This window comes from Saccopteryx bilineata, chromosome 11 (genome assembly GCF_036850765.1).
Source record: "Saccopteryx bilineata isolate mSacBil1 chromosome 11, mSacBil1_pri_phased_curated, whole genome shotgun sequence".
Taxonomy (NCBI): domain Eukaryota; kingdom Metazoa; phylum Chordata; class Mammalia; order Chiroptera; family Emballonuridae; genus Saccopteryx; species Saccopteryx bilineata.
In genome coordinates this window covers 51,490,645-51,515,673 of record NC_089500.1, presented here as the reverse complement: position 1 = coordinate 51,515,673, position 25,029 = coordinate 51,490,645, and the positions used below count along the sequence as shown (strand labels likewise).

Here is a 25,029-nt window from a genome sequence, read left to right as displayed (position 1 = left end):
CCCAGCAGGATGTTTTAGGAGCCATTTCAGTAATGATTCCCAGCCAGAGTGTAGAGATTATCAACCTTTTCCCTCCGGGGTGACCCTGGAAGGTATATTGCTGTGTGTTTGTGTGTGCTGTGCAAATGAGTGTAACTCACTGTGACATCTACAAAGCCAAAGAACACAGTCTTGTCATCTCTTCTCCACATTTGGCAATGTAGGTTTGGTGGGCCTGGAGAGAGGGCGGTGACGGTTTTAAACTCTGACCCGGCTCGCGCCAGCTGCCCGGCTCCTTAGCGGGGATGCAGAGTTCTAAGACGCTGCTGCGGCTGCCACCTTTGCCCGTCTCTGGCACCCCGAAGAGCCTGGAGCCTCCAGAGAGAACCACACTAAATGTGCTGGAGCCGCAGCCTTTCAGCAGGGGGCATTTTAAATACCTACAGCCTTTCCTTGGAGAGATCTAGTTCTACAGTACAGCTTTAGCCTTAAACTTACCGGGGTTTTTTCCCTGCATCTTTTGAATACCCCATCGAGAATAATGAAGAAAAAATATATATTCAGTGTGCAGATCAGAACTAACCACCCTTAGGTTTAAAAAAAAAAAAAAAAAGTGTGTTCTAACTACTGACCTATCCCAGTTTTTCCCAAGCTTGTCCTGAGAAGCTGTGTAATGTCCTGAACCTTCTGCTTTGATCAGGAGAGAAGGGCCCCTCCTCCAGTGCCAAAGAAGCCGGCGAAGGGCCCCGCGCCGCTGATCCGGGAGCGCTCGCTGGAGAGCTCGCAGCGCCAGGAGGCCCGCAAGCGCCTGATGGCCGCCAAGCGCGCCGCGTCCGTCCGCCAGAACTCGGCCACCGAGAGCGCCGAGAGCATCGAGATCTACATCCCCGAGGCGCAGACCCGGCTCTGAGTCGCCCCGGCCGGCCCGGGCCGCGCCGCGCCGCGCCGCGCGCGCCCGCGGCGGCACCGCCAAGTATCTGTCCTCCCCTCCGCCCCTCCGCCTTCCGAGCCTGTCTGTCTCTGAGCCCAGTGACTTCCACTGTCGCGGTGTAGTTGTTCATCTTGCAGGAGCCGTCCCCCAGTCACCCCTCTGCCCGGACCAGTTTGCCCATGTTCTTCACAAGCTTCGCCACCTGTACTGATGCGTCACCTTGCCTCACCTGGATAGCCAACCCTTTTTTTCTTGGTAAACCAAATCCACCTGTGTAGAAATAGCCCCTTTAAGTCACCTGCCATCCTCAGTTCTCCCAAGCTAGTCTGTCCCTAGAGCTCAGCAATATAAAACCGTAGGGTATTTCAGAAATCCAGTATCACAAGGTGATCCTTTGGGACTTAACTGTCTTCCACGCGAAAGAAACTAGGGCTCCGCTTCCCTTTATTTCCCCGAAACAGTTATTATTTTGCAAAGCAGATAGAGCACTTTATTTCCAACCTCAGAAATCACGCCATCTCACCGGAATCAATGAGTGACAAACCAAGAGGGGACCAAGTAGGGCTGGGGGCTGGGGGACCGGGATGTGTAGTGGGAAAGGGAGAAGCAAAATCTGCAGGTGCTGGGGGGTACCTGCAACCACTCACAGCTGCACAAACTGCCTCACTGTTACTTCATCAATCACTGCTTCAAATGTGTCAATCAGCAGAAGATTGTAAATTCGATCTTTCAGGGAAATTAATCTATTCTGAAAGGCAATAAAATGAAGAAAGGCAAGGCAAAGGAAGCACTGAGAGTTTAAGAGACTACATAAGGGATATTTTTGTTCTATTATTAAGAAAATTTAGATTTGAGATGTTTTTTATCAACTTTTATTGTACTGTGTATATTATATTGTTGTGGTGGTAGGGGATCTTAAAAGGGGAAACTGTTGGTTCTATTAATTTCTTAGTGTCATCCCGGGGAGCCTACCTAGTTACACATATGCTTATGAAGTGTTATAAATGGCAGCCAGGCTGTTTTCAGAGAAGAGTTTGGATTTTCCTACCATCCCTTTGAATGCTACACATCCATCCCTTTTAACTTGTTGGTTCATATTGCAGACATATTCCCATCTATAGTCTTTTCTCACTATTACACAGAGTCCTATCATCCCCCAGCATAAGGATTTTGTCCTCTGTCAACTGATAAAATAAATTTTCTACCCCAAGATTCATGCCTCATTCCAAGGAGCTGCCACTCATTTTGAAGTCCCAGGTAGTGAGAGAAATTTGACTTGCAAGGTTCAGCAAGCACAAGGAGAGGGGGAAAGTCACGACTCACAAACACTGAAAGAAACCCAGGCTTTTGGCAGAGAATGTTGATTTAAGTTTTAGTCATGATGGATGCGCAGTATGCACTTTGCGTCTAGCTGAAGTTATCTTCAAATGCCCTTACTCGTAGCTGTTCTGTGGTAATCTTAAAGTATCAACTGGCATTTTATGTCCAGCTCCAACCCTAAAGTATTAGAAATTATCATTGAAAAATGAAAGACTTTTTAAAACACACATCAAATATGCTTGTACCAGAGAAGCTTTTTCCAAAAAAAAAAAAAAATTAACACTCGCATAGCCAGGTGCTAATTTAATTTTATTTATGAAATTAAGAGAGGTGATGGGTTCTGGCAACAACTATTTTCATGGACATATTCTAAAACCACTAGAGAATTTGCTACCTCTCAGAGCCATTGATGCTTTGAGCTATCTTTATAAACAGGGCACAAATGTTTACTGCAGTGGTTTACAAGAAAAGGGCTACTAACTTATTTAAAAACAAACTTTTAACTAGAGAGTGAAAAAAGCACCTTGAGTGCTTTGTAAAATTGGAGCATACAGAGATTTTGAGCTTCAAGTATTTGCTGGTTTTAAAAAGAATGTATCTTTCTTTTACTTTGTAGCAACAATGGAAGGTCACAGAAAATTTGCATCAATTGCAAGGCCAACTGCCACTTTGGGTAGCCTAGGGTCACCTTCAATCCTGCAAATGATTTAGAATTCACAGATTAACGTGAAGGAAGCAGAATCCATTTGAAGACCCATGTTCCCAACTACAGCTCTGTGCCCTGAGGTAGAAATAAGATTTGGATTAAGAAATAGATTTCTAATACAATTCAAGATTATCCTTTAGTATTTTCTTTGGAAACTGATTTAGCCCAGGATATTTTAGAGAGACAAGACAAGGCCTATTTATCTTGTCTATGTGAATGGTATTTGTATATTCATAAGCTATTTTTGGTAAAAATTTTAAATCTTTTAGCTAAATGCCTGCAGGCATCATGACCTTACCTTCCTTAAAAACACAAATTGCACACTTTATAAAGAGCCAATTATTGATGTTAAAACATGACCCCACATGAAACTGCTTGTTAACCACTCACCCCTTTAACTGACATCCATGAGTATAACCTTTGTTACGTTGTTCTTTTTGATGTAATTTGTAGAAATGTTTTTTAGTTCATAATGGAAAATGTATGTACCCTGAAAAATTACTTATTTTGTTTAACTTTGGTATAAAGCTGTTTGGGCATTTTCTTGGGGAGGGAGGAATTACAAAAGAGTTCATCTCCCACATCAAAAATGTTCAAAGAAATTAAGTATTTATTATATTTTTCACAGATGTTTCCATACAATTCACATAGCCTTTTGTAAAGAGAGATGAAGAAATGGATTAAAGATTTTTAATATTTGAAATGGTAAATAGAACTAATTTATTTGTAATATATTTCTGTTATTTATAGATGTTTCCTTAATGTTTTATTGTGTATTACCACTTTAATTTAAGCCTTATCCTTGTGAATTTACCATTTCTTTTTTAAAACATGTCTAGATGCATATTTTAAATAACTGGAATGTAAATCACTAGCATATCTGAATTCCCAAATGTAATTTTTAAAAATTATTTTGGTTTGGAAAAAAAAACAGATTCATTTGAAAGCCTTCAGATGGAGGGGTGGGGAACATTTTTATGGCTTTATGAATTGGAATTTCATAGGCTTAGCTACCTAGATTGTGTGGACAAAAAAAAAAATGTAAATAGATGAATGTTTCCCATAATGTAAAAAGAAGAAATTAATAAAATAATTAATGCACTGCTTCAGGTCTGCATGTTTTCACTACAGAGTCCTGCTTCTTCCAAAATATATATACATAATTGCCTTTGGAGGGAATAATTAAGCAATTAAGAAGTATATCATTCTAACTTTCATTATAACAACACATATGCTAGTCACAGTTGAGCCAGTGTGTAGACCTTGTACCCTACGTAATTTTTCTAATACTAAAGCTAAAAACCATTTTACCATGATGATTGCACACATATGAAAGTTTCAAGTTAAGAGCTGTACATTTTATGAAAGAAGTTAGTAGTCTCTCAAATTCATGCAAATCCATATATATTTTATCCACTTGAATTTCTTCGCAAACATTTCATCAATTTTGTTTTCTACATAGTTCTCTAGGATAGAAAAAGTCAGAATAATGCTTTGTGGTTTTCAGTTTATCCTCGCAATTATGAAAAACTGTGCTTCCTGACATTTAGTGGCATGCCCTGTGTGACATCATTATTAAATGACAGATTTGAGTCCCAAGTTCAAACCTTTATTCAGTTCTTCAGTGGGGTGTCGGGCATACTTCCAACATTTAAAGTTGGTAATTATTTGTCACTGTTGATTTTTGTCTGGGTTTTATCTAGGTCAGTGGTCCCCAACCTTTTTTGGGCCACGGACCGGTTTAATGTCAGAAAATATTTTCACGGACCGGCCTTTAGGGTGGGATGGATAAATGTATCACGTGACTGAGACAAGCGTCAAGAGTGAGTCTTAGACAGATGTAACAGAGGGAATCTGGTCATTTTTAAAAAATAAAACATCGTTCAGACTTAAATATAAATAAAATGGAAATAATGTAAGTTATTTATTCTTTCTCTATGGACCGGTACCAAACGGCCCATGGACCAGTACCGGTCCACGTCCCGGGGGTTGGGGACCACTGATCTAGGTCATATCCATAAACCTTACTTCATATACACAAAAATACAGATTTATATATAAAAATAATAAATTAGAATGTTTTACAAAGTGAACCTGCAATTATCTGAAAATGCTGCAATTCGGAAAAAACCTCTATCCACAGTGCTTCCTCCCCACCAAGTTCTTGGGCAAACCCATCCACTCGTGTGCCACAAACTTGGAAATTGTTAAGCAGATAAGCCACTTCCTCTGTTTCTTACGCATAATCAAAACCTGTACCAGTCATCAAAATAATACAACGTACTTTTGAAATTGCTTCAATAGAGTTTGAATTGGATGGAGTAAGGCTGTAAAAATCTTATTATTTGGTCCATGCAACTGACTATTCCCAAAGGCTGACCTATGATTACACTTCTTGCCTTCTAACACATCAATTCTTATATTTTATTGGGGCTCCCTAAACATTTTGGCCAATCCCCAAACAAAGTGAGTTAGTTTTTGGATGTGGAAATCTGAATTTCAGTGAGGCCATTTCCCAAGTTACAGGGTTCACCCCTCCTCCCTGAAATGTAATTTCATTTTTGATAGAAATTGAACAACTTTGTTCTGGATATGACTTTTTTTTTACATCTTTGAAATCCACCCCCTTGAAAATTTAAATTTATTTTTATTTAAATAAATGACATTTAAAAATTATAGTGTCTTAACGTGTTTATTCTCGGATGCCACCAATAGATACTAAAGGGGACTGAAATTCACCTGGGGTTTGCTTGGCTGTTTGACTTTCAGTTACTAAAGCAAGATTAGATCAATTCCTTTTGCAAACAGAAACTGGTAGCTAGCCCTGTCTGAAAACTGTCTCAGGGTCCTAACTCCCTATTAGTATAAATGGACAGAATAGGTCTTCAATTCCTCTGTAAATCATTCGTCATTTGCCCTGGAGCAGAGAGAGGAAACAGCATGCCCTTCCTCAGGGCTCACTGCTGGCTCAGGGAGCCGTCATCAGATAATCACAGGAATGTGAAACCCCGGTGCGGGAGGTTCCTGACTCCTGAGTCTCTCTGTTCAGCCAAGCCAACGCATGATTTCCATGCCTTTTCTGAAAAACAAGCGCAAGCCTGAATTTACAGGAAATGGCTGAAAGCAAGAAAGTGTTTTAACAAACACCGAAAGTCAAAGTCTGCCATGGAACTGACAGAACTGTTGCTATTTACCGCACGAAATGTTTTCACTAGTACAAATGAAAATTGTCATTCTTCCTCTTCACACTTCTATCCCACCTTCTGTGAGAAGTACCTGCTAATTTCCTCTTTTCAGACTACTTGATAGGTAAATCAGTATCACAAGGGAGCTTCTACTGAGATCTCAAGAGACCCTTCCCTAGACAAGCTCTCCTTTTCACTTTGGAAAGGAGGAACAGGGAAACAACAGGCATCATTTTCCCCTTCTGTAACCAAGGGGGAAAGGTGCTCTTCCCGTTGACCCTCTGGGAGGTTGTGAACAACAATTACAGGTTTTGTGGCCTCCAATCCGAATGTTTTCACTGCTTCTGGTGGCCAATGCTCCACAAACAGAAAACATCCCTGCATAGCTAGCCTTCTGAGATTTGCACACATACTCATCAATTAGTGATGTCTTCCTTGTTTCTAGCGCTTTCAAGTTAAACGTCTACCAACAGTTTCAATTATGAAAAGTGAGGAGAAACATCTAAGGAGTTAGATAAAATTGTCCATAAAGTATACTATAAGAAACATCTCTCCTGATTAAAATAATTATATTCTACTAACTGAAAAAGAGAGGATCCATTTTCAAGGGTCTTTGCTTTTAAGTATAACCTCTTGCTATAAAAAATGTTTACTTCGGTCAATGACACTTTTTAAAAATCCCAGCAGTGTCACATCATTTCCTTCCTAAGATAAAACCTAATGTACTTTGCAACTCCAGTTAATAGGGTGTCTGCCTGTCATTCCCAAGTGTGAGAAGAAGCAGATCTCAAAGGAAGAACTTGGACAAAGGTGAGAATGAGATAGGTGAAATATTATACTCTTAGATTCCCTACCAATTCGATTGTAAGACATTCACTGAGAGCCTCCTTTCTCGCAAGCCTACTCAGGGAAGAGAGCCTGGCTGTCTTTACTGCCTTTCCTGGCAGGAGATAATCTTTTTCTCTTCTCTGCACCCTAACCCCTGCAGAAGCAGTATCTGGGAGGCCTTGGTGAGTCTAGCACTCCCTACACTGAGTTTGACAAACTCAAGGTTCCTGAATTGTTTCTGATGTTAGTCAACAAGGTGATGAGTCTAAGATGATTGAAAGGAGATCCTTTCCAAGATGGTAACGTCTTTGTGTCCAGGCTTGAGTTGGTGCACCAAAGATCCCTTGACCAGCAGGTTGTTCCAAATGAGTCTTTAGAGAGAGAGTGAAAAATTGATCAATAGATTGGAAAACTTAGACAGTGGAGAGATGTTAGCACAGGAAAATGAGGATTTCCAAACTGAATGCTAGTGGGTGTTAAGTAGTTTGTAACCAGTGGTGAAGTGAGGAATAATTATTCAGATGAGTCTGAGTAATTCTGAAGATAAAGAAAGTAAAACACTCTGCTGACACAGACCTAGGACATTTTGGCATCAGACTATTCTGATGTGGCTGATTCATGGTATAATTGTTGTCAAGGGCACTTCATTTTAGTTATAAGGAGACCAAGGACCAAAGTTCTTCTAGCAAAGGCAACACATTGGAATTGGGTTAAATATTCAACTGAGAGAACCTGGTTAAATATTAAGGAACCGCTCACCTAAAGAATATACGGTGTCGCCTGGTCTGTGGTCGGTGGTGCAGAGGATGGAGCGTCGACCTTGAGCATTGAGGTCGCCAGTTCGGAACCGTGGGCTTGCCTGGCCAGGGCACATGTGAGAGTTGATACTTCCTGTTCCTTCCCCTTCCTCTCTCTTTCTCTCTCAATCCTCTCTAAAAATAAATAAATCAAATCTTAAATATATATATATATGATACAGATATATATATGATATATATATATATACATATATATACAGTGTCTTGACTGGCCTGAGAAACTTGGTACACTATTCTGAGAAAAGTCATTCTGACAGAACAGGGTCACCAAATAATCCCTATGAAAAAGAGAAAGTCCTCTGTGGCTGGCTCTTAGTCTTTAAATTTGTTTTTTAGATAATACATACAGAAGAGACAGGTCTATACATATGGTAGTTCATGCACATATGTGCATGCACACACATAAACACACACCATGATCCCTGTTGGCTTCAGCCCAAAGTGAAGTATTAAAATCCCAGCAGATTTCTGTCAGTGACTCCAGATCCATGAGCAGAGAGGATCCAGCTGGGAGAAAACCAAGACAAAGGAGAAAGTCCCTGCACATTCCAACAGAAACACCCTTGTGTCATTTTGATTGTAATATCCTAACTTGGGGTTAGGTAGGAGAGCATTGCCAAACTCTTACCAAGACATCTACAAATATTGTTAACATTTCTCTTAGAAACTGGGCTGACTCTGTCATCAGCCTCAAAACTGTGCCATGAATGGCCTGACCTTGTCTGCCCAGCAGGGTGGGAAAGAACTCAGGTTACAAAGCCAGACTGCCTGTGTTTGAATCTCAGCTTTACCATTTACCAGCTGTGTCTTTTTGGACAATTTACTTAACCATTCTGTACCTCAGCTTTCTTGTCTGTACAATGAGGATGAAAATAATATTTATAAAGTTGTTCTAAGAGTTTAATGAATATATATATTAACATTAAACATTATATATATAAATATATATATAAACTTCTTAATATAGTCAGTGCCTGACACATGATGAGCACTTAAGTAAATTTCAATGTCATCATCATTATCATTACTATTACATATTTACATTTACTAAGAAAGTATCTTGTGTCTTGGCTGCGCTATTTTATATGCATTCTGTAACCCTGTGAGACAGTCACTACAGGTAAGTAACCGAGAGATTAAGGAGCATCCCAAGGTCACTTGGTAAGTGACAGAGCTAATATTTGAATCCAATTTAACTCTAGATCCTTTATTCTTATGTGTGTGATTTGTGCAAGACAAAGCAATTTATGTCATTTTTTTCACCATTTAAAAAAACTTTAATTGAATTTATTGGGGTGACATTGATTAATAAAATCATACAGGATATTAACAATTTTTTAAATTTAGTAATAACTTTTATATCAGAACATTATCAGCGGTAGAGCGTCGGCCTGGCATGCGGGGGACCCGGGTTCGATTCCCGGCCAGGGCATATAGGAGAGGCGCCCATTTGCTTCTCCACCCCCCCCCCCTTCCTCTCTGTCTCTCTCTTCCCCTCCCGCAGCCAAGGCTCCATTGGAGCAAAGATGGCCCGGGCGCTGGGGATGACTCCTTGGCCGCTGCCCCAGGTGCTAGAGTGGCTCTGGTCGCCGCAGAGCGACGCCCCGGAGGGGCAGAACATCGCCCCCTGGTGGGCAGAGCATCGCCCCTGGTGGGCGTGCCGGGTGGATCCCGGTCGGGCGCATGCGGGAGTCTGTCTGACTGTTTCTCCCCGTTTCCAGCTTCAGAAAAATACAAAAAAAAAAAAAAAAAGAACATTATGACCCCCTGTTCTCTCTAGTGGCTCTATATCGTTCCATCTCATGGATGAACCATTACACACTATTTAGTTACCCTGTTGATGGACATTTAGACTACTAACTATCAAGCAGTGCTATGACAGAATCTGTAGTGAAAATCATTTTACAGTGTATTTTCAGCATATGGAATTAATCTATAGGTTATGTTTCTAGATAAATGGACACATACTTTTGTTTGCAAATACTGCCAATTGACTTTTCAAAGAGACTTCCTTGATTTTCACCTCACCAAACATGTATGAGTTTTAGCACTGACCTTTACAAAGGAAACAAGTCATTCATAAAGTAAATTCAGAGACACCTGCTTAAAAATACAACAACAAAAAATTCAGGCATCTTCTTAGTTGGCTTTCAACAAGGAAGGGGACAAAAGGTCTTTCGAAATGTGGTAGTGGTTTTAATGCAGTCTTTTATGTAAATCCCAGGAAAAAGATGCTAAAATTGAAGGAAGAAATAAGCATATGTCTAGGGTGTGAACTCATACGTAAATTGGATCTGTCATACACCTTAGAGGACAGCTTCCTGCAGCAGGTCCAGGCTCACCGGGAGGGTCCAACCCAGGACTGGGAACGGAGCCTAAGTGCTTTGATGTTTGTAGGTTTACATGACAGGACACTAATTCCTATGCTTCATAGTTCTTTTGCTTCTTACTAGTCTTTTGTTTTGTTTTGTTTTAGTAAAACTCCATTTCTTAAAAGTTTTTAAGACAATTTACAGAATTAAAACATAAAACACTGAACAGTTTTTAAATGAAAAAATAGAAAATTGGTGGATAAATAACTTCACCAACATCCCAGGCCCCCAGGATCCTAAGTTGTGGCAAATGAATTCTCACATTCTTCCTAGTCTTCCTGATAGCCAGGGAAAAGTGGTCAGCTTTTTTTTAAAAAAATTTTTATTTATTCATTTTAGAGAGGAGGGAGAGAGAGAGAGAAAGAGGGAGGAGCTGGAAGCATCAACTTCCATATGTGCCTTGACCAGGCAAGCCCAGGGTTTTGAACCGGTGACCTCAGCATTTCCAAGTCGACTCTTTATCCACTGCGCCACCACAGGTCAGGCCATGGTCAGCATTTTTTAGTTTGTCTTCATTTTGGTTTGGAGACACCAAAACTTTGAAAAACTCCTTCTATGTTCAAAGAACTACCAACATTGCAAACTTAATGTATGAGCTCACAGAACAGGACTGCCTTGCGAATCAGAGCACTGACAAATGACAGATAATAAAGTACGACTACTGTGTCTTTAAAATCAACCCGACCTTATTTAACTGGTTCAATTGATTTTTGGTTCTTGGCAAACAAATAAATGGTCTCAGATTAAGACAGAGTTAGTCTAACATCCTTGTTGAGTTCAACATCCTTTGGAGTTCAGTCCAAGAATGTGTCCTTCCTTCTAGGAAGTAAGCAATATTTCAGCGGGTTCGTTTTGATTTTTTATTTTTTATTTTCAAGCAGATGCCTTGACAAAGAAGTCCTCGTTTTCCTGTTCAGACAGACCCATATCAGAACCTGTGACTTTCTGGATGGATTCGTCTGTAAGCGGGAAAACTTCATTTGCCAATGCTACGCTAAAGGTTACAACTCTTTCCACCCAGCCGTCTCTTGCTGCTCCTGTAGGGGCTGGAAGACTGAAGACGCTGCTTTCCCTCAGGGCTGTCACCGCCTAGCATTGGTGTTTGTGTTATGACCTGGAGGGCAGTTCCAGATCATTAAGGCAAACTTCCCTGTGCCTTTTAACACACAGAAGGACAGAAGATTCTTCTTCAGTGTGGGAAAGCACACAGAGGATTTGCACAGAGCAGCTTTGGTTCTGAGGTGTCTGGTTAATATTTCATCCCCAGATCTGGAAAGACTACGCTTTGACATGGAATTTAAGCTACCATTTTTTTTCATTAATGTAAAACACTGGGCTGAGCTCTTCCAAAAAGCCACATTCCACGGTTTGACAGGTGGGGGAAAATGAAGAGAAAAGGACTGATATTGCAAATTCCCAAAAAGCAAACCAGATAAAAACTTGAAATTAGCCGAAAGATTCTGGCTTTTACAAAATAAAGTGATTAATTGGAGAGAGGAAGGCAAAGATTTATGGAAGGTGGGGTTTGAGTTGCAGGCTTTTGACAGCCCTGAGAACAATGGTTCACAAACTTTAGTGTTCCTAAGGATCACTTAGCTGTTCCCCAAGTCCCCCCACCCAGCAGATCCTGACTCAGTGAGTCTGGTCAAAGAGTCTGGTCTGAATTTCTAACAAATTTACCCCAGTGAGGTCAGAGTTCACGAGTTACCCTCTGAAAACTGCTGTCTGTCCAGCAGTGGTCTTCAATCTGGGAAGCTTTCAGAAATTAGCACAGCATATTAATGTCATTAAAATGTTTCAGTGCAGTGGAGGTTGAGCATCCCTCTCTGTAGAGGTACTTTTTAGCTGCACAACCATGGGCAAATCACTTACTGTCTTATAGTCCGTTTGGGTTGTTCTAACAAAAATATCAAAGACTGAGTGGCTTAAACTACATTTATTTCTCACAGTTCTGGAGGCTGACAAGTCCCAGATCAAGGCACCAGCAGAGCCGGTGTCTGGTGTGGACCTCGTCCTGGTTTGTAGTTGGCCATCTTTATACTGTATGTACCCTCACATGGCCTGGAGAGAGGCTTGGTCCCTTCCTCTTCTAATAAGAACATTAATTCCATCATGAGGGCTACACCCTCATGACCTCATCTAAAGCTAATTACTTTCCAGAGGCTTTACCTCCAAATATCATCACAATGAGGACTGGGGCTTCAACATATGAATGGGGTAGGGGGACACAAACAGTCCATATTCTATGGCCTATAACACAAATAGAATTAGTGGTAGCTTTATTATTAATATAGTGCTTAGCAAGAAACAATTTAAAAAGAACATTTTATACTTTTTAAAAGTGGGTATAACAGCTTTGCATCTTTTGCATAACCAAGTGGGGTGTACACCCCACAAAGTGTGTGTGTGTGTGTATGTGTGTGTGCATGCAATAATGCATATAACACTATTTTCCTTATTTCATGGTCTCACTACCTCCTTCTTGAAACAAAAATCCTATTTTCTTTTATTTATTTTTTATTTTTTTGTATTTTTCCGAAGCTGGAAATGGGGAGGCAGTTAGACAGACTCCTGCACGCACCCGACCGGGATCCACCTGGCACACACACCAGGGGGCGATGCTCTGCCCATCTGAGGCGTTGCTCTGTTGCAACCAGAGCCATTCTAGTGCCTGAGGCAGAGGCCATAGAGCCATCTCCAGTGCCCGGGCCAACTTTGCTCCATTGGAGCCTTGGCTGCTGGAGGGGAAGAGAGAGACGGAGAGGGGGAGGGGTGGAGAAGCAGATGGGCGCGTCTCCTGTGTGCCCTGGCCGGGAATCAAACCCAGGACTCTTGCACGCCAGGCCGACGCTCTACCACTGAGCCAACCGGCCAGGGCTGAAAATCCTATTTTCATTAAAAGTGAACATGGGCCTGACCTGTGGTGGTGCAGTGGATAAAACATCAACCTCAATCACTGAGGTCGCCAGTTTGAAACCTTGGGCTTGCCTGGTCAAAACACATATGGGAGTTGATACTTCCTGCTCCTTCCCCACTTCTTTCTATCTTTCTGTCTCTTTCATTCCTCTCTGTAAAATGAATAAATAAAATTTTTTTAAAAAGTGAACAGATAAATCCCTGATGTGAAAAATATTGATTTGGGAAAGTATTTATTTTTTTTTAGTTATAAAGTTTTCAATAAAACTTTTAAAACTCATTAACCAAAGCAATAAGTACTTTAAAATGTAATGCATAGACCTCAAACTGAAAGGAACTAAGATTTCTCAGAAAAACAGCAGATTTCCAAGGCTGCAGCAATAATGTATCAAATAAACCCAGATCATCTTACTCAGATAGCAGTAACATTATAGATGATTATGTCATTTTATCCTAACCACTAGACCACCAGGGAACGCCGATGATTATGTCATTTTAAAAGAACCAAGGAGCCTACTTGAAGAAGCTCTCCTGGCCAAAAATAGGACAATCAGAGCATCAGAGCACACAGGAGAAATGACCATCTGCCTCTCAACCCCTACCCTTCCTCCTCTATCTCTCTCTTCTCCTCCCGCAGCCATGGCTTCGTTGGAGCAAGTTGGCCCCAGGTACTGAGGATGGCTCCACTGCTTTACCTCAGGCACTAAAATAGCTCAGTTGCATAGCAATGGTCCCAGATGGGCAGAGCATCACCTGGTAAGGGGGTGTGCCAGTGAATCCCAGTCAGGGCACATGCGGGAGTCTGTCTCTCTATCTCCCTGCTTCTCACTTAAGAAAAAAAAAATAACTGTAAATCAAATATGTGGAATCCATAGGTTCATAATAATACTTTACATTTTATATTCTTCGCCCACCACTAACAGAACTTTCTGCAATGACAGAAGTATCTATGTCTACACTGCAGCATTCTACCCACAGATCATCCTTCCTCAGGTCTTCAGTTGAAAGTCTCCTTCTAAATGAGTCCTTGCCTATCACATCCTGTTTAAAATTGCATCACTTGACACACAGGTATTTCCTCTCCCCTCCCTCATTGTTTTTCTCCATACCTCTTACCGTTATCTAACCTATAATAGACAACCAGCCAGATGCATAAATAAATGTGTCTTCTTTCCTCTTCCAACTAGAACATAAACCCCTGGAGAGTAGGGATTCATTTTTTGTCTGTTTTATTCACTTCTATATTTCCAGAACCAGAACCATGTCTGGAATGTAGAAGGCACTCAATAAATATTAGTGGTTGACATTTGAAGTTATTTCTTGCACATTCTGTAATAATCGTCTAGTCTCATTTTTTCTGTAAAAAGTTTCTGCAGTTGTTAATGGTCTCCTGGTAGTTTAGATATAGAGGAATTAAATCAAAAAGGGCGTGGGATGACTCAGGATGAAGAAAGAACATTAAGTTTAGGAGGTGAGGTTGCAGTTAGGTAAAATCAGTAATTCAGAGTAAAAGATGCTAATGAGAATGTAAGCCTCTAGCTACCTTCTCCTGAAACTCTAAAAAACATTGGTGGTAGAGGGTGGTGGTGGTGGGGGGATGATACTAAAATCCTCCCATTTGATGAGATATGGGCTAGAGTACTTCTAGAAAGATTTTAAAAGAAAGGATGACTGAGCACAAGAAACAGGAAGACTTGGCATTTAAGGTTACTAAAAAGGGGAACACACTTCAGTAACTCAGAGCTGATGAACTGGGAATTCACAGGGTAATAGAAATAGTGTAAGCCAGGAAGCAAAATTTTCCACATATTTGAAAAGTTACTAAGTGTTCTATGGAGCAATTTGCCTAGAGTTGAATTTGAATGAACATTTTATAATCCAGGGAATGCCTGTATTGAGTTAAACTTGCTAATACTTTAGAAATGATAAAACATTTATTTCCCCATAGGTTCGTCTTATTTGATTCTTCCAATAAGATACATCACAGGTGTAGGTTTTATCATTGATCGACCTTACCCTGCCTTAGGAGCTGGAGAATTTGCTTCTACCCCACCGATGAGCCTGCCCTGCTTGGGGGTATTCACACAGATCATAGTTTGTTTGGGTCTTTATCCGCAAAGTAAGACATGAGCACTGTGCCAGCAGCTGAAGGAACAGCTTCCTGACACCTCAGTAGCACAGGAGGGTGACTCTCTCTAAAATGGAGCTTGCTGGTGAGGTGTGCACAGCACCTGGCAGGGGTTTGACGTGAAGGTTTCCATCTACCTTTCTCTTCCTCTTGAACCCCAGCACCCCTCATCACCAGCCCCCACCACCTTCAAGACCAAGAAGCCTCAGCTCCTTTCCCCTCCCTACTGCCGCCCTGGTGACTGTTACCTCATCGCCTCCTCTCACTTCCCCTCCTTGCTGAAGCTGGAAACGGGGAGAGACAGTCAGACAGACTCCCGCATGCGCCCGACCGGGATCCACCCCGCACGCCCACCAGGGGCGAAGCTCTGCCCACCAGGGAGCGATGCTCTGCCCCTCCCGGGCGTCGCTCTGCCGGGACCAGAGCCACTCTAGCGCCTGGGGCAAAGGCCAAAGAGCCATCCCCAGCGCCCGGGCCATCTTTGCTCCAATGGAGCCCTAACTGCGGGAGGGGAAGAGAGAGACAGAGAGGAAGGAGGGAGGGGGGTGGAGAAGCAAATGGGCGCTTCTCCTATGTGCCCTGGCCGGGAATCGAACCGGGGTCCCCCGCACGCCAGGCCGACACTCTACCGCTGAGCCAACCGGCCAGGGCCTGGGTCCTAGGCTTTGCTATTCCTTCCTCACTTTTGATTCTGAAAAGTGTACCTTCAGAATAAATCCAATGAACCAAAAGACTGTATCTTTCTCTTTGCATTGTTGCCATCAGTCTCCTCAAGGTACTCAAGGCCTGAGGTTGCCCCAGGCTAAACACCCAAGAGGCTGCCCAAAGTGTGAAGAAAGACAGCACAGAAAGTCCTATGCTTTCCCCACACAGGTAAGTTTTGTTGTCTCTATTTACATATGAAGAGACTGAGCTGCGGAATGATAAGTGACCTGTGCAAGATCACAGCCAAACCATTATACACAGCTGAACAAGGAGCAGGCCTCTCAACCTCCGTCAGTGTCTGCTCAGAGGCTTACCAGCTAATAAATTGTGTGTGTATAAACCTAACTTTCTTGTCAACTTTATGACAAAATATCAGTCAGAGTGAGGTAGCAACAGAGCAGAGTGAAATCCTGGGTAAGGGCTGTGTGGGAGACCACTCAGCCCAGAATTCAAATCCCGACTCTGTCAGTTACCAATTCCATCTTGGACGATCTTATTTATTCAGACTGCTGAGCCTCAGTTTCCTTGTCTGTCAAAGACAAGTACTAAGTCTATTGACTTACATCATAGATTGTTGTGAGGCTTCAACTGAATAACATATTTCTTAGAAAAATTTGGACAGGTCCTGCCATTTATTAAGCACTCAATAATTACTGCTTACAATTTTTTCAATAGCAGAAGTCTTGAACTTTTGCTTCTTAAGATGAAACCCTTTAGTTACATCTTAGATTAGCTATTAAATCTAACAGCTTTTAACCAGTTGAACAGGTTTACTTCATGGTGCTGTTCATTTTTTCCACATTAGTCATAAAGACTGAATGCCAAAACACTCATTTTTTCCCTACATTTTTAAATGTAAAATTTCAAACATATCGCCAAGTTAAAAAACTTTTAAGTGAGCAGCCTAATTTTTACCTACTTTACAGATCCTACTATTAAATTTCACTGAATTTGCCATATAACCTATCCATTATCTATCCCTCTGTCCAACCATCAATCTACCTTTTTTAACATCAACTTTTTAAAGAAAGTTGCAGACATTTCCCTCTGAATACTTCACTATATTTATCATAACTAGATTTAATATTTGTTTAATTTTTTAATCACTGAATTTTGAGTTGAGGTACATTGAAAATCATTCTGTCTCACTCCCTTCATTTCACAAATGTGGAAACTCAGCCAATATACTTTTTCTAGAACTGGCATTAGTTTTGAGAGTGATGATCCCAAGCAACAACATTCATAGCTATGTTTTTGTTTTGGGGTTTTTTTTTTTTTGTATTTTTCTGAAGCTGGAAACAGGGAGGCAGTCAGACAGACTCCCGCATGCGCCCGACAGGGATTCACCCGGCATGCCCACCAGGGGGCGATGCTCTGCCCATCTGGGGCATTGCTCTGTTGCAACCAGAGCCATTCTAGCGCCTGAGGCAGAAGCCACAGAGCCATCCTCAGCGCCCGGGGAAACTGCTCCAGTGGAGCCCTGGCTGCAGGAGGGGAAGAGAGAGACAGAGAGGAAGGAGAGGGGGAGGGGTGGAGAAGCAGGTGGGCGCTTCTCCTGTGTGCCCTGGCCACAGGACTCCTGCACTCCAGGCCGACGCTCTACCACTGAGCCAACCGGCCAGGGCCCATAGCTATGTTTTAAGATTTATTTTCCATTTAAATTTTTTATATTATTTTTTTCTTTTTCTTAAAGATTTTTTATTTTGCCCTGGCCAGTTGGCTCAGCAGTAGAGCATTAACCCGGCATGTGGAACTCCTGGTTCAATCCCCGATCAGGACACACAGGAGAACTGAGCGTCTGCTTCTCTACCCCTCCCTTCCTTTTCTCTCTCTCTCTTCCCCTCCCACAGCCCTGGCTTGATTTGTTCAAGTGCTTAGGCCCTGGGCACTGAGGATGGCTTTGTGGAGCCTCTGCCTTAGGTGCTAAAAATAGCTCTATTGTAAGCATGGCCCCAGATGGGCAGAGCATCAGCCCCAGGGAAGGTGTTGCCAGGTGGATGCTGGTCAGGGCACATGCAGGAGTCTGTCTTTCTGTCTCCCCTCCTCTCAAATAAATAAAAAGTTTTTTTTATTTTTTTAGAGCAGTTTTAGGTTTACAACAAAATTGAGAGTAAAGTGCAAACATTTCCCATATGCCTCTATTCCCACACATACATAACCTTTTCCATTATCAACATCATTCACCAGAATAGTACATTTTTCATCACTGATGAACTTACATTGACACTTTATAATCACCTAAACTCCATAATTTACCTTAGGGTTCACTTGGTGTGGTACATCTATGAGTTTGGAAAAATGTATAATAACATGTATCCATCATTATAGTATCACACAGAGTAGTTTCACTGCCCTAAAAATCCTCTGTGCTCTGCCTAATCCTCTCTCACCACTCCTGGCAACCACTGATACTTTTATTGTCTCCACAGTTTTGCCTTTTCTATGTCATGTAGCTGGAATCATATAGTATGCAGCCTTTTCAAATTGGCTTCTTCTAAAAGAAACATTTACGTTTCTTCCATATCTTTTCTTTATATGTATATATATGATTTTAAAGATTTTATTTATTCATTTTTTTAGAGAGTAGAAAGAGAGGGAGAAAGAGAGAGAGAGAGAGAGCAAGAAGCAGGAAGCATCAACTCCCATATGTGCCTTGACCAGACAAGCCCAGAGTTTCAAACAGGCAACCTCAGCGTTCCAGGTCAATGCTTTATCTATCCACTGAGCGACCACAGGTCAGGCTCTTCCATATTTTTCATGGTTTGATAGCTCTTTTAGTTTTTGTTTGTCTCTTTTAGTTTTATTTATTGATTTTAAAGAGAGAGGAAGGGGATGAAAGAGAAACAGAAACATTTATCTCTTTCCGTATGTGCCCTGACCAGGGATCAAACCAGCAACCTCTGAGTATGCAGATGATGCTTTAACCAACTGAGCTATCTGGCCAGGGCCATAGCTCATTTAGTTTTAGCACAGAATAATAGTTTACTTTCTAGATGTACAATAGTTTATTTTTCTATTCAGCTACTGAAGCACATCTTGGGTACTTCCAAGTTTAGGCAGTTATGAATAAAGATGCCATAAACATTCATGTGCAGGTTATGTGTGAATATAAGTTTCAACTCCTTGAGTCAATACCAAATTGCTGGATCATATAGTTAGAGTATGTGTAGTTTTGTAAGAAACCACCAAACTGTCTTTAAAGTGGCTGTACCATTTTGCATCCCCACCAGCAAGGTATGAACAGTTCTGTTGTTCCCATTCTTGGCAACACTTGGTGTTATCAGTGTTCCAGATTTTGGCCCTTCTAATATATGTGTAATGTTATCTCCTATTTGTTTTTATTTGTATAATTTGGTTTTTTGAAGTCCATCGTGGACTTCTAGATAGTGCTATGGACTGAATTGTGTCTCCCCAAAATGCATATGCTGATGGCTTATCCCTTATGTGACAGTGTTTGGAGATGGGGCCTTTGAGACATAATTAGGATTAGCTGAGATCATGAAGGGAGGGCCCTCAAGATCAGTGACCTTATGCTTGACCTGTGATGGTGCAGTGAATAAAGCATAGACCTGGAACACGGAGGTAGCTGGTTCGAAACCCTGGGCTTGCCTGGTCAAGACACATATGGGAGTTGATGCTTCTTGCTCCTGCCCCCTTCTCTCTCTCTCTCTCTTCTCTCTAAAATGAATAAATAATAAAAAAAAAGATCAATGTCTTTATAAGAAGGCCTACCAGAGATCATGTTTACTCTTTCTCTCCATGTGAGGACATAGCAAGAAGGGTCCTGTCTACAGGTCAGGAAGAGAGCTCTCACACAAGCCTGACCGTGCTCGCACTGTGGCTTTGGATTTTACAGCCTCTAGGACTGTAAAAAAAAAAATTTTTATTTAGGCCACTCAGTCTGTGTTATTTTGTTATGACAGCCTGAGCTAAGACAGTTGTAAATATATTGAAACTATTGGCTCATCTCATCCTAGACTGCGGATTAGTGCTTTGCAGAAAAGACTAATGCAATTTAAATTTTTTGGTTGAAAACAGGTTAGATAAAAATTATAAACAAAAAATGTCATGGTAGGAAAAATATTTGCAAATCATATAGCTGATAAGAGGTTAATATTCAGAATATATAAAGAATGTCTACAATTCAACAACAGCCAAAACCCCCAAATAACCTGCTTTAAAAAATAGGCATAAGTCTTGAATAGACATTCTCTAAAGAAAATATACAAATGGCCAATAAGCACATGAAAAAATGCTCAACATTACTAGTGATAAGGGAAATGAGAGTCAAAACAACAATGAGATACCACTTAATAAAAAAATAAAAACACCAGAAATTAACAACTGTTGGCAAGAATGTAGAGGAATTGGAAACTTGGTGCACTGCAGATGAAAATGTAAAATGATTTACATTTATAGCCACTTGAGAAAACAGTATGGTAGATCTGCAAAAAAATTTAAAATATCATTGCCCTAAGACCCAATTATTTTTTTCTGGGTATATACCCAAAAGAATGAAAAACAGGGTTTCAAAGAGATATTTGTACATCCATGTCCATAGATACATTATTCAGAATAGCCAGTAGGTCCAAGCAACCCAAGTGTCCATCAACAAATGAATGAATTTTTTAAATAAATGAATTTTTAAAATATAACGAAATATTATTCTGCTTTTAAAGAAAAAGAAATTTTGACAATACTGTATATAGGTGAACCTTGAAGACATTATGCTGAGTGAAATAAACCAATCACAAAAATACAAATACTGTATGGTTCCACTTACATGAGAGACATAGAGTAGTCAAACCCATAGAGATAGAGAGTGGTGGTTGTCAGGGGCTGGGGGCAGGGAAGTTATGCTTAATGAGTACAGAGCACCAGTTTTGCAGGATGAGTCCTTGAGATGTATGATGCTGATAGTTGTACAACAATATGAATATACTCAATGGTATAGAACTATATACTTAAAAATAGTTGACAGTAAATTTTATATTATGCATATTTTACCACAATTTTATTTTTTTATTTTTTAATTTTATGTATTCATTTTTAGAGAGGAGAGAGAGAGACAGAGAGGGAGAGAGACAGAGAGAGAGAAGGGGGAAGGAGCTGAAAGCATCAACTCCCATATGTGCCTTGACCAAGCAAGCCCAGTGTTTCGAACCGACGACCTCAGCATTTCCAGGTCGACGCTTTATCCACTGCGCCACCACAGGTCAGGCTACCACAATTTTAAAAAACTGTCAGGTAGTTACACATAGTTATTCTTTGATGAATGACTATCAGATCTTTAAAAAAAAATCTCTATCAATAATCCACTACGTTTGTACAATGTTTATGGCTTATGAAGACATTAGCATCCATGACCTCACCTATCCTTACAAAATCTCTGTGAGGCAAATAAAGTATATGTTATTTCCATTTTATTTATTCATAGATGAAGAAATCGAGGCCCCAAACATGGTCATGGAGCTAGAAAACTGAATTAGATACTGGTCTTCTGTATCTAAAAGTAAAGTCTAACTTTAAGGTAAAGTACAGATTAGCTTTGATTGCAAAATAAATTGAGAGCTTCCTTTGTACATGAGGTTTAGGACTGATCCAGTCAGGTTTTATTGTCAATAATAGAGGATGACTCATTCCCCGAGACCATGGTTCCCGATTTTGGAATCTGAGAGGTGAACCCCTGAACTCAGTCTGACTTCTGTCATGGTCCTTTGGCTTTCTAGGGCTGAAGGCAAAATTCAGGGTGGGGGGAATGATCTATTCTTCCCCAAAGCCACACTTGTGGGTCCACCTCTCTCCAACTCTCAGGATTACAAAATGTTACTGCTTGGTCAGTTTCTCCAGGGCTGACCTGCAGCTTAGTTGTGGTGAAGGCTTCAACTCACACCAACAATGGCTACACGAAGGAAAGGAAAAGAAAGGGAAGCCCAGAGTTCCTTTTCCTTTCTGTCTCTTCACCTAGACTTTTAGCAACACTAATGGGGTCTGGCTCTTCCTTACTTTCCCTAGCTTTGTCTTCATTTCAGGACCCTCTCTATAGAATCTGCATAGCTCACCAGTTAGAAGCAAAACCTGGGCTGGGAACTACTGAAGTGGAGCAAGGGCTGTTCATGGATGTGCACTATGCCCTGGCATGAGGCCCCATGCTCAGACGGACCCTGTACTTGTTTTAACGCTCTGTTGTAACCATCTTTCAATTCTTTTTCTTTTTTTTTTTTTGTATTTTTCCAAAGCTGGAAATGGGGAGGCAATCAGACAGACTCCCGCATGCGCCCGACCGGGATCCACCCGGCACGCCTACCAGGGGGCGATGCTCTGCCCATCTGGAGCATGACTCTGCTGCAACCAGAGCCATTCTAGTGCCTGAGGCAGAGGCCATGGAGCCATCCTTAGCGTCCGGGCCAACTTTGCTCCAATGGAGCCTTGGCTGCTGGAGGAGAAGAGAGAGACAGAGAGGAAGGAGAGGGGGAGGGGTGGAGAAGCAGATGGGCGCTTCTCCTGTGTGCCCTGGCCAGGAATTGAATCTGGGACTCCTGCATCCCAGGCTGATGCTCTACCACTGAGCCAACCGGCCAGGGCCCATCTTTCAATTCTTAGTAAGTGTATTTTTACTTACAGTCTGTAACTGAGAAAGTGGAAGTGCTAACAGCCCCAAGAAGCCATGCTTTCTATTAGAATCAGAAAGAAAGCAAGATCTTGTAAGAAACATGAACAAACAAGGAGCCTTGTCATATTCTTCCTTGCTCTTATTAATTTCCTATGTTAGCCAACCACTTACAGTGAAAATGATAACATAAAAGGAAAGGAAAAGAGTAACTCATAGTCCTTCCTTACTCAGTAAGTAGAGGGTAATGTTGCCAGGGTGTGAGCATATTAAGAAGTAAAAACAAACAACACATGAACAACAGTTTGTGCAGCATTTCTATTGTTCTAGTTAGAACAAAATATATGCACACATACAAGCTAAGAAATAGAAATTGTGTAATTTGGATGATTCCACGTGTGAATTACATGCACTTATATTTCCGCTTAAAACTGGCATTGCACAATATAAAGTGAAAGTAAAAATTAATTTCATGCTAATAGTTTAAAATTGTAGTTTTATTTTACTTAAAACAACATTAAATAGCAAATAGAAAACCCCATGATGAGTCGACAGAAAAGGAAAAGTTTTCAATTTTAGTACCTTTAATGGTACATTTTTCCTATTTCTTTTCTTTTTTTTTTTTTTTTAGATAGAGGGCAGAAAGAGAGAGAGAAAGAGGAGGAGAAACAGGAAACATCAACTCATAGTAGTTGCTTCCCATATGTGCCTTGACCAAGCAAGCCCAGGGTTTCGAACCAGCGACCTCAGCATTCCAGGTTGAGGCTTTATCCACTGTGCCACCACAGGTCAGGCTTTTTTGGTATTTTTCTGAAGCTGGAAACGGGGAGGCGGGGAGGCAGTCAGACTCCCGCATGCTCCCAACTGGGATCCACCCAGCACGCCCACCAGGGGGCGATGCTCTGCCCATCTGGGGCGTTGCTCTGTTTCAACCAGAGCCATTCTAGTGCCTGAGGCAGAGGCCATGGAGCCATCCTCAGCGCCGGGGGCCAACTTTGCTCCAGTGGAGCCTCGGCTGCGGGAGGGGAAGAGAGAGACAAAGAGGAGATTGGGAGAGGTGGAGAAGCAGATGGGCGCTTCTCCTGTGTGCCCTGGCCGGAAATCAAACCCGAGACTCCTGCACATCAGGCTGATGCTCTATCACTGAGCCAACCGGCCAGGGCCCCATTTTTCCTATTTCTTAAAGGTGTCCCACATGTGTATTTTGCACTGGGCCCTGCAATTATGGGGATGGCCCTGGCTGGAGCCTATTCACCTGTATCTTAGAAGCTTGGGCCAGGAAATTGTGGTGCGTAGCCAGAACATAGCCCTGGGCTCTATTCAACGGCTTCCCAGGGCTCTATAGTGTGTCCGTAAAGTCATGGTGCACTTTTGACCGGTCACAGGAAAGCAACAAAAGATGATAGAAATGTGAAATCTGCACCAAATAAAAGGAAAACTCTCCCAGTTTCATACCTATTCAGTGCAGTTCAATGTGGGCTCTACTTGTTGCCCTACACACATCGAAATGACAGTGAAGTTCTTGCCACACACGGTTAAAGACGTCTGGTGTAACAGAGTGAATAACGTCTGTGATTCTCTGTTTTAAGTGATTAATGTCGTGGCGCTTTGTTATAAACGCGCCGATATTCACGTTGCACTTTGGTCACAGATTGGAATTTAGCGAGCCACAGAACACACTGAACTTTCCTCTGTACTGTCCACATCTCGACTGGCGTGGCTGTGGGCTGCTCCACTGTATACACGGTGTTACGCCATCATCTGCGCATGTGCACATGCTGCACATCATCCTACAGAAACTGGGAGGGTTTTCCTCTTATTTGGTGCAGATTTCACATTTCTATAGTCTTTTGTTGCTTTCCTGTGACCAGTCAAAAGTGCACCGTGACTTTACGGACACACTGTATTTCCACCGTCTCTATTCTGCTCCACCACCTCCCACCGTCTACCCTGCCCGTCTCTACCTTTTTCCTAATGGAGTCCTGAACACAAAGTGCACAAAAGTTATCTGCCTTGCATAGCTGTAGCTATCTTTCTTAAGTAAGACAGTCTTCTTCAAACATCCTTAATTTTAAAGCACACAGTTGCCCAGCTACTCTGAAGGGACAACTCGATTTTTAAAAGCTCTGCATTCTGATTTCAGAATCTATACACTTTTATTCCTTGGAGTCATAAGGTCCTTTCCTATCTGATTCCAAAATGCACTTCTGACTTATTAAGTGTATGACTGTCATTTTCCTAATCAATTCCTAGGCAATTGCAGGTTTTCTTGAAGCTCCGTCCTCAGTAAATTCTCGAGGTCCTGACATCTTCCCGTCTTCTGTCTCCAGTGTAGAAAGGACATCATCACATGTGGTCTGGACGAGGCTGGCCTGGCACTCTCAAGCAACCAGGCCCCAGTGAACCCCCCTTTTCTGGCATCTTCTCAATAGCACCACCCCATTCTGTCCCCTGCCCCCAAATTCTGCACTCTGTCAGCTGCTTCCTCATCACAATTCTCATGAATTATACCTGAACCAAACAAACTCTCC

The 25,029-nt window shown here is 41.7% G+C and overlaps 1 protein-coding gene across 5 annotated transcripts in view; it reads left to right on the top strand.

The window, feature by feature from the left end:
* The window catches only part of DLGAP1 (DLG associated protein 1), a 986,787-nt gene extending 983,279 nt beyond the window's left edge, over positions 1 to 3,508 (top strand). For all 5 annotated transcript variants that reach the window (XM_066246182.1, XM_066246181.1, XM_066246185.1 and 2 more), the window contains one exon: positions 680 to 3,508. In XM_066246182.1, coding sequence (XP_066102279.1) covers positions 680 to 889 — 210 coding nt within the window. In that variant the 3' untranslated portion in view covers positions 890 to 3,508. The remainder of the gene's footprint in view (positions 1 to 679) is intronic.
* Positions 3,509 to 25,029: the final 21,521 nt, after the last annotated feature.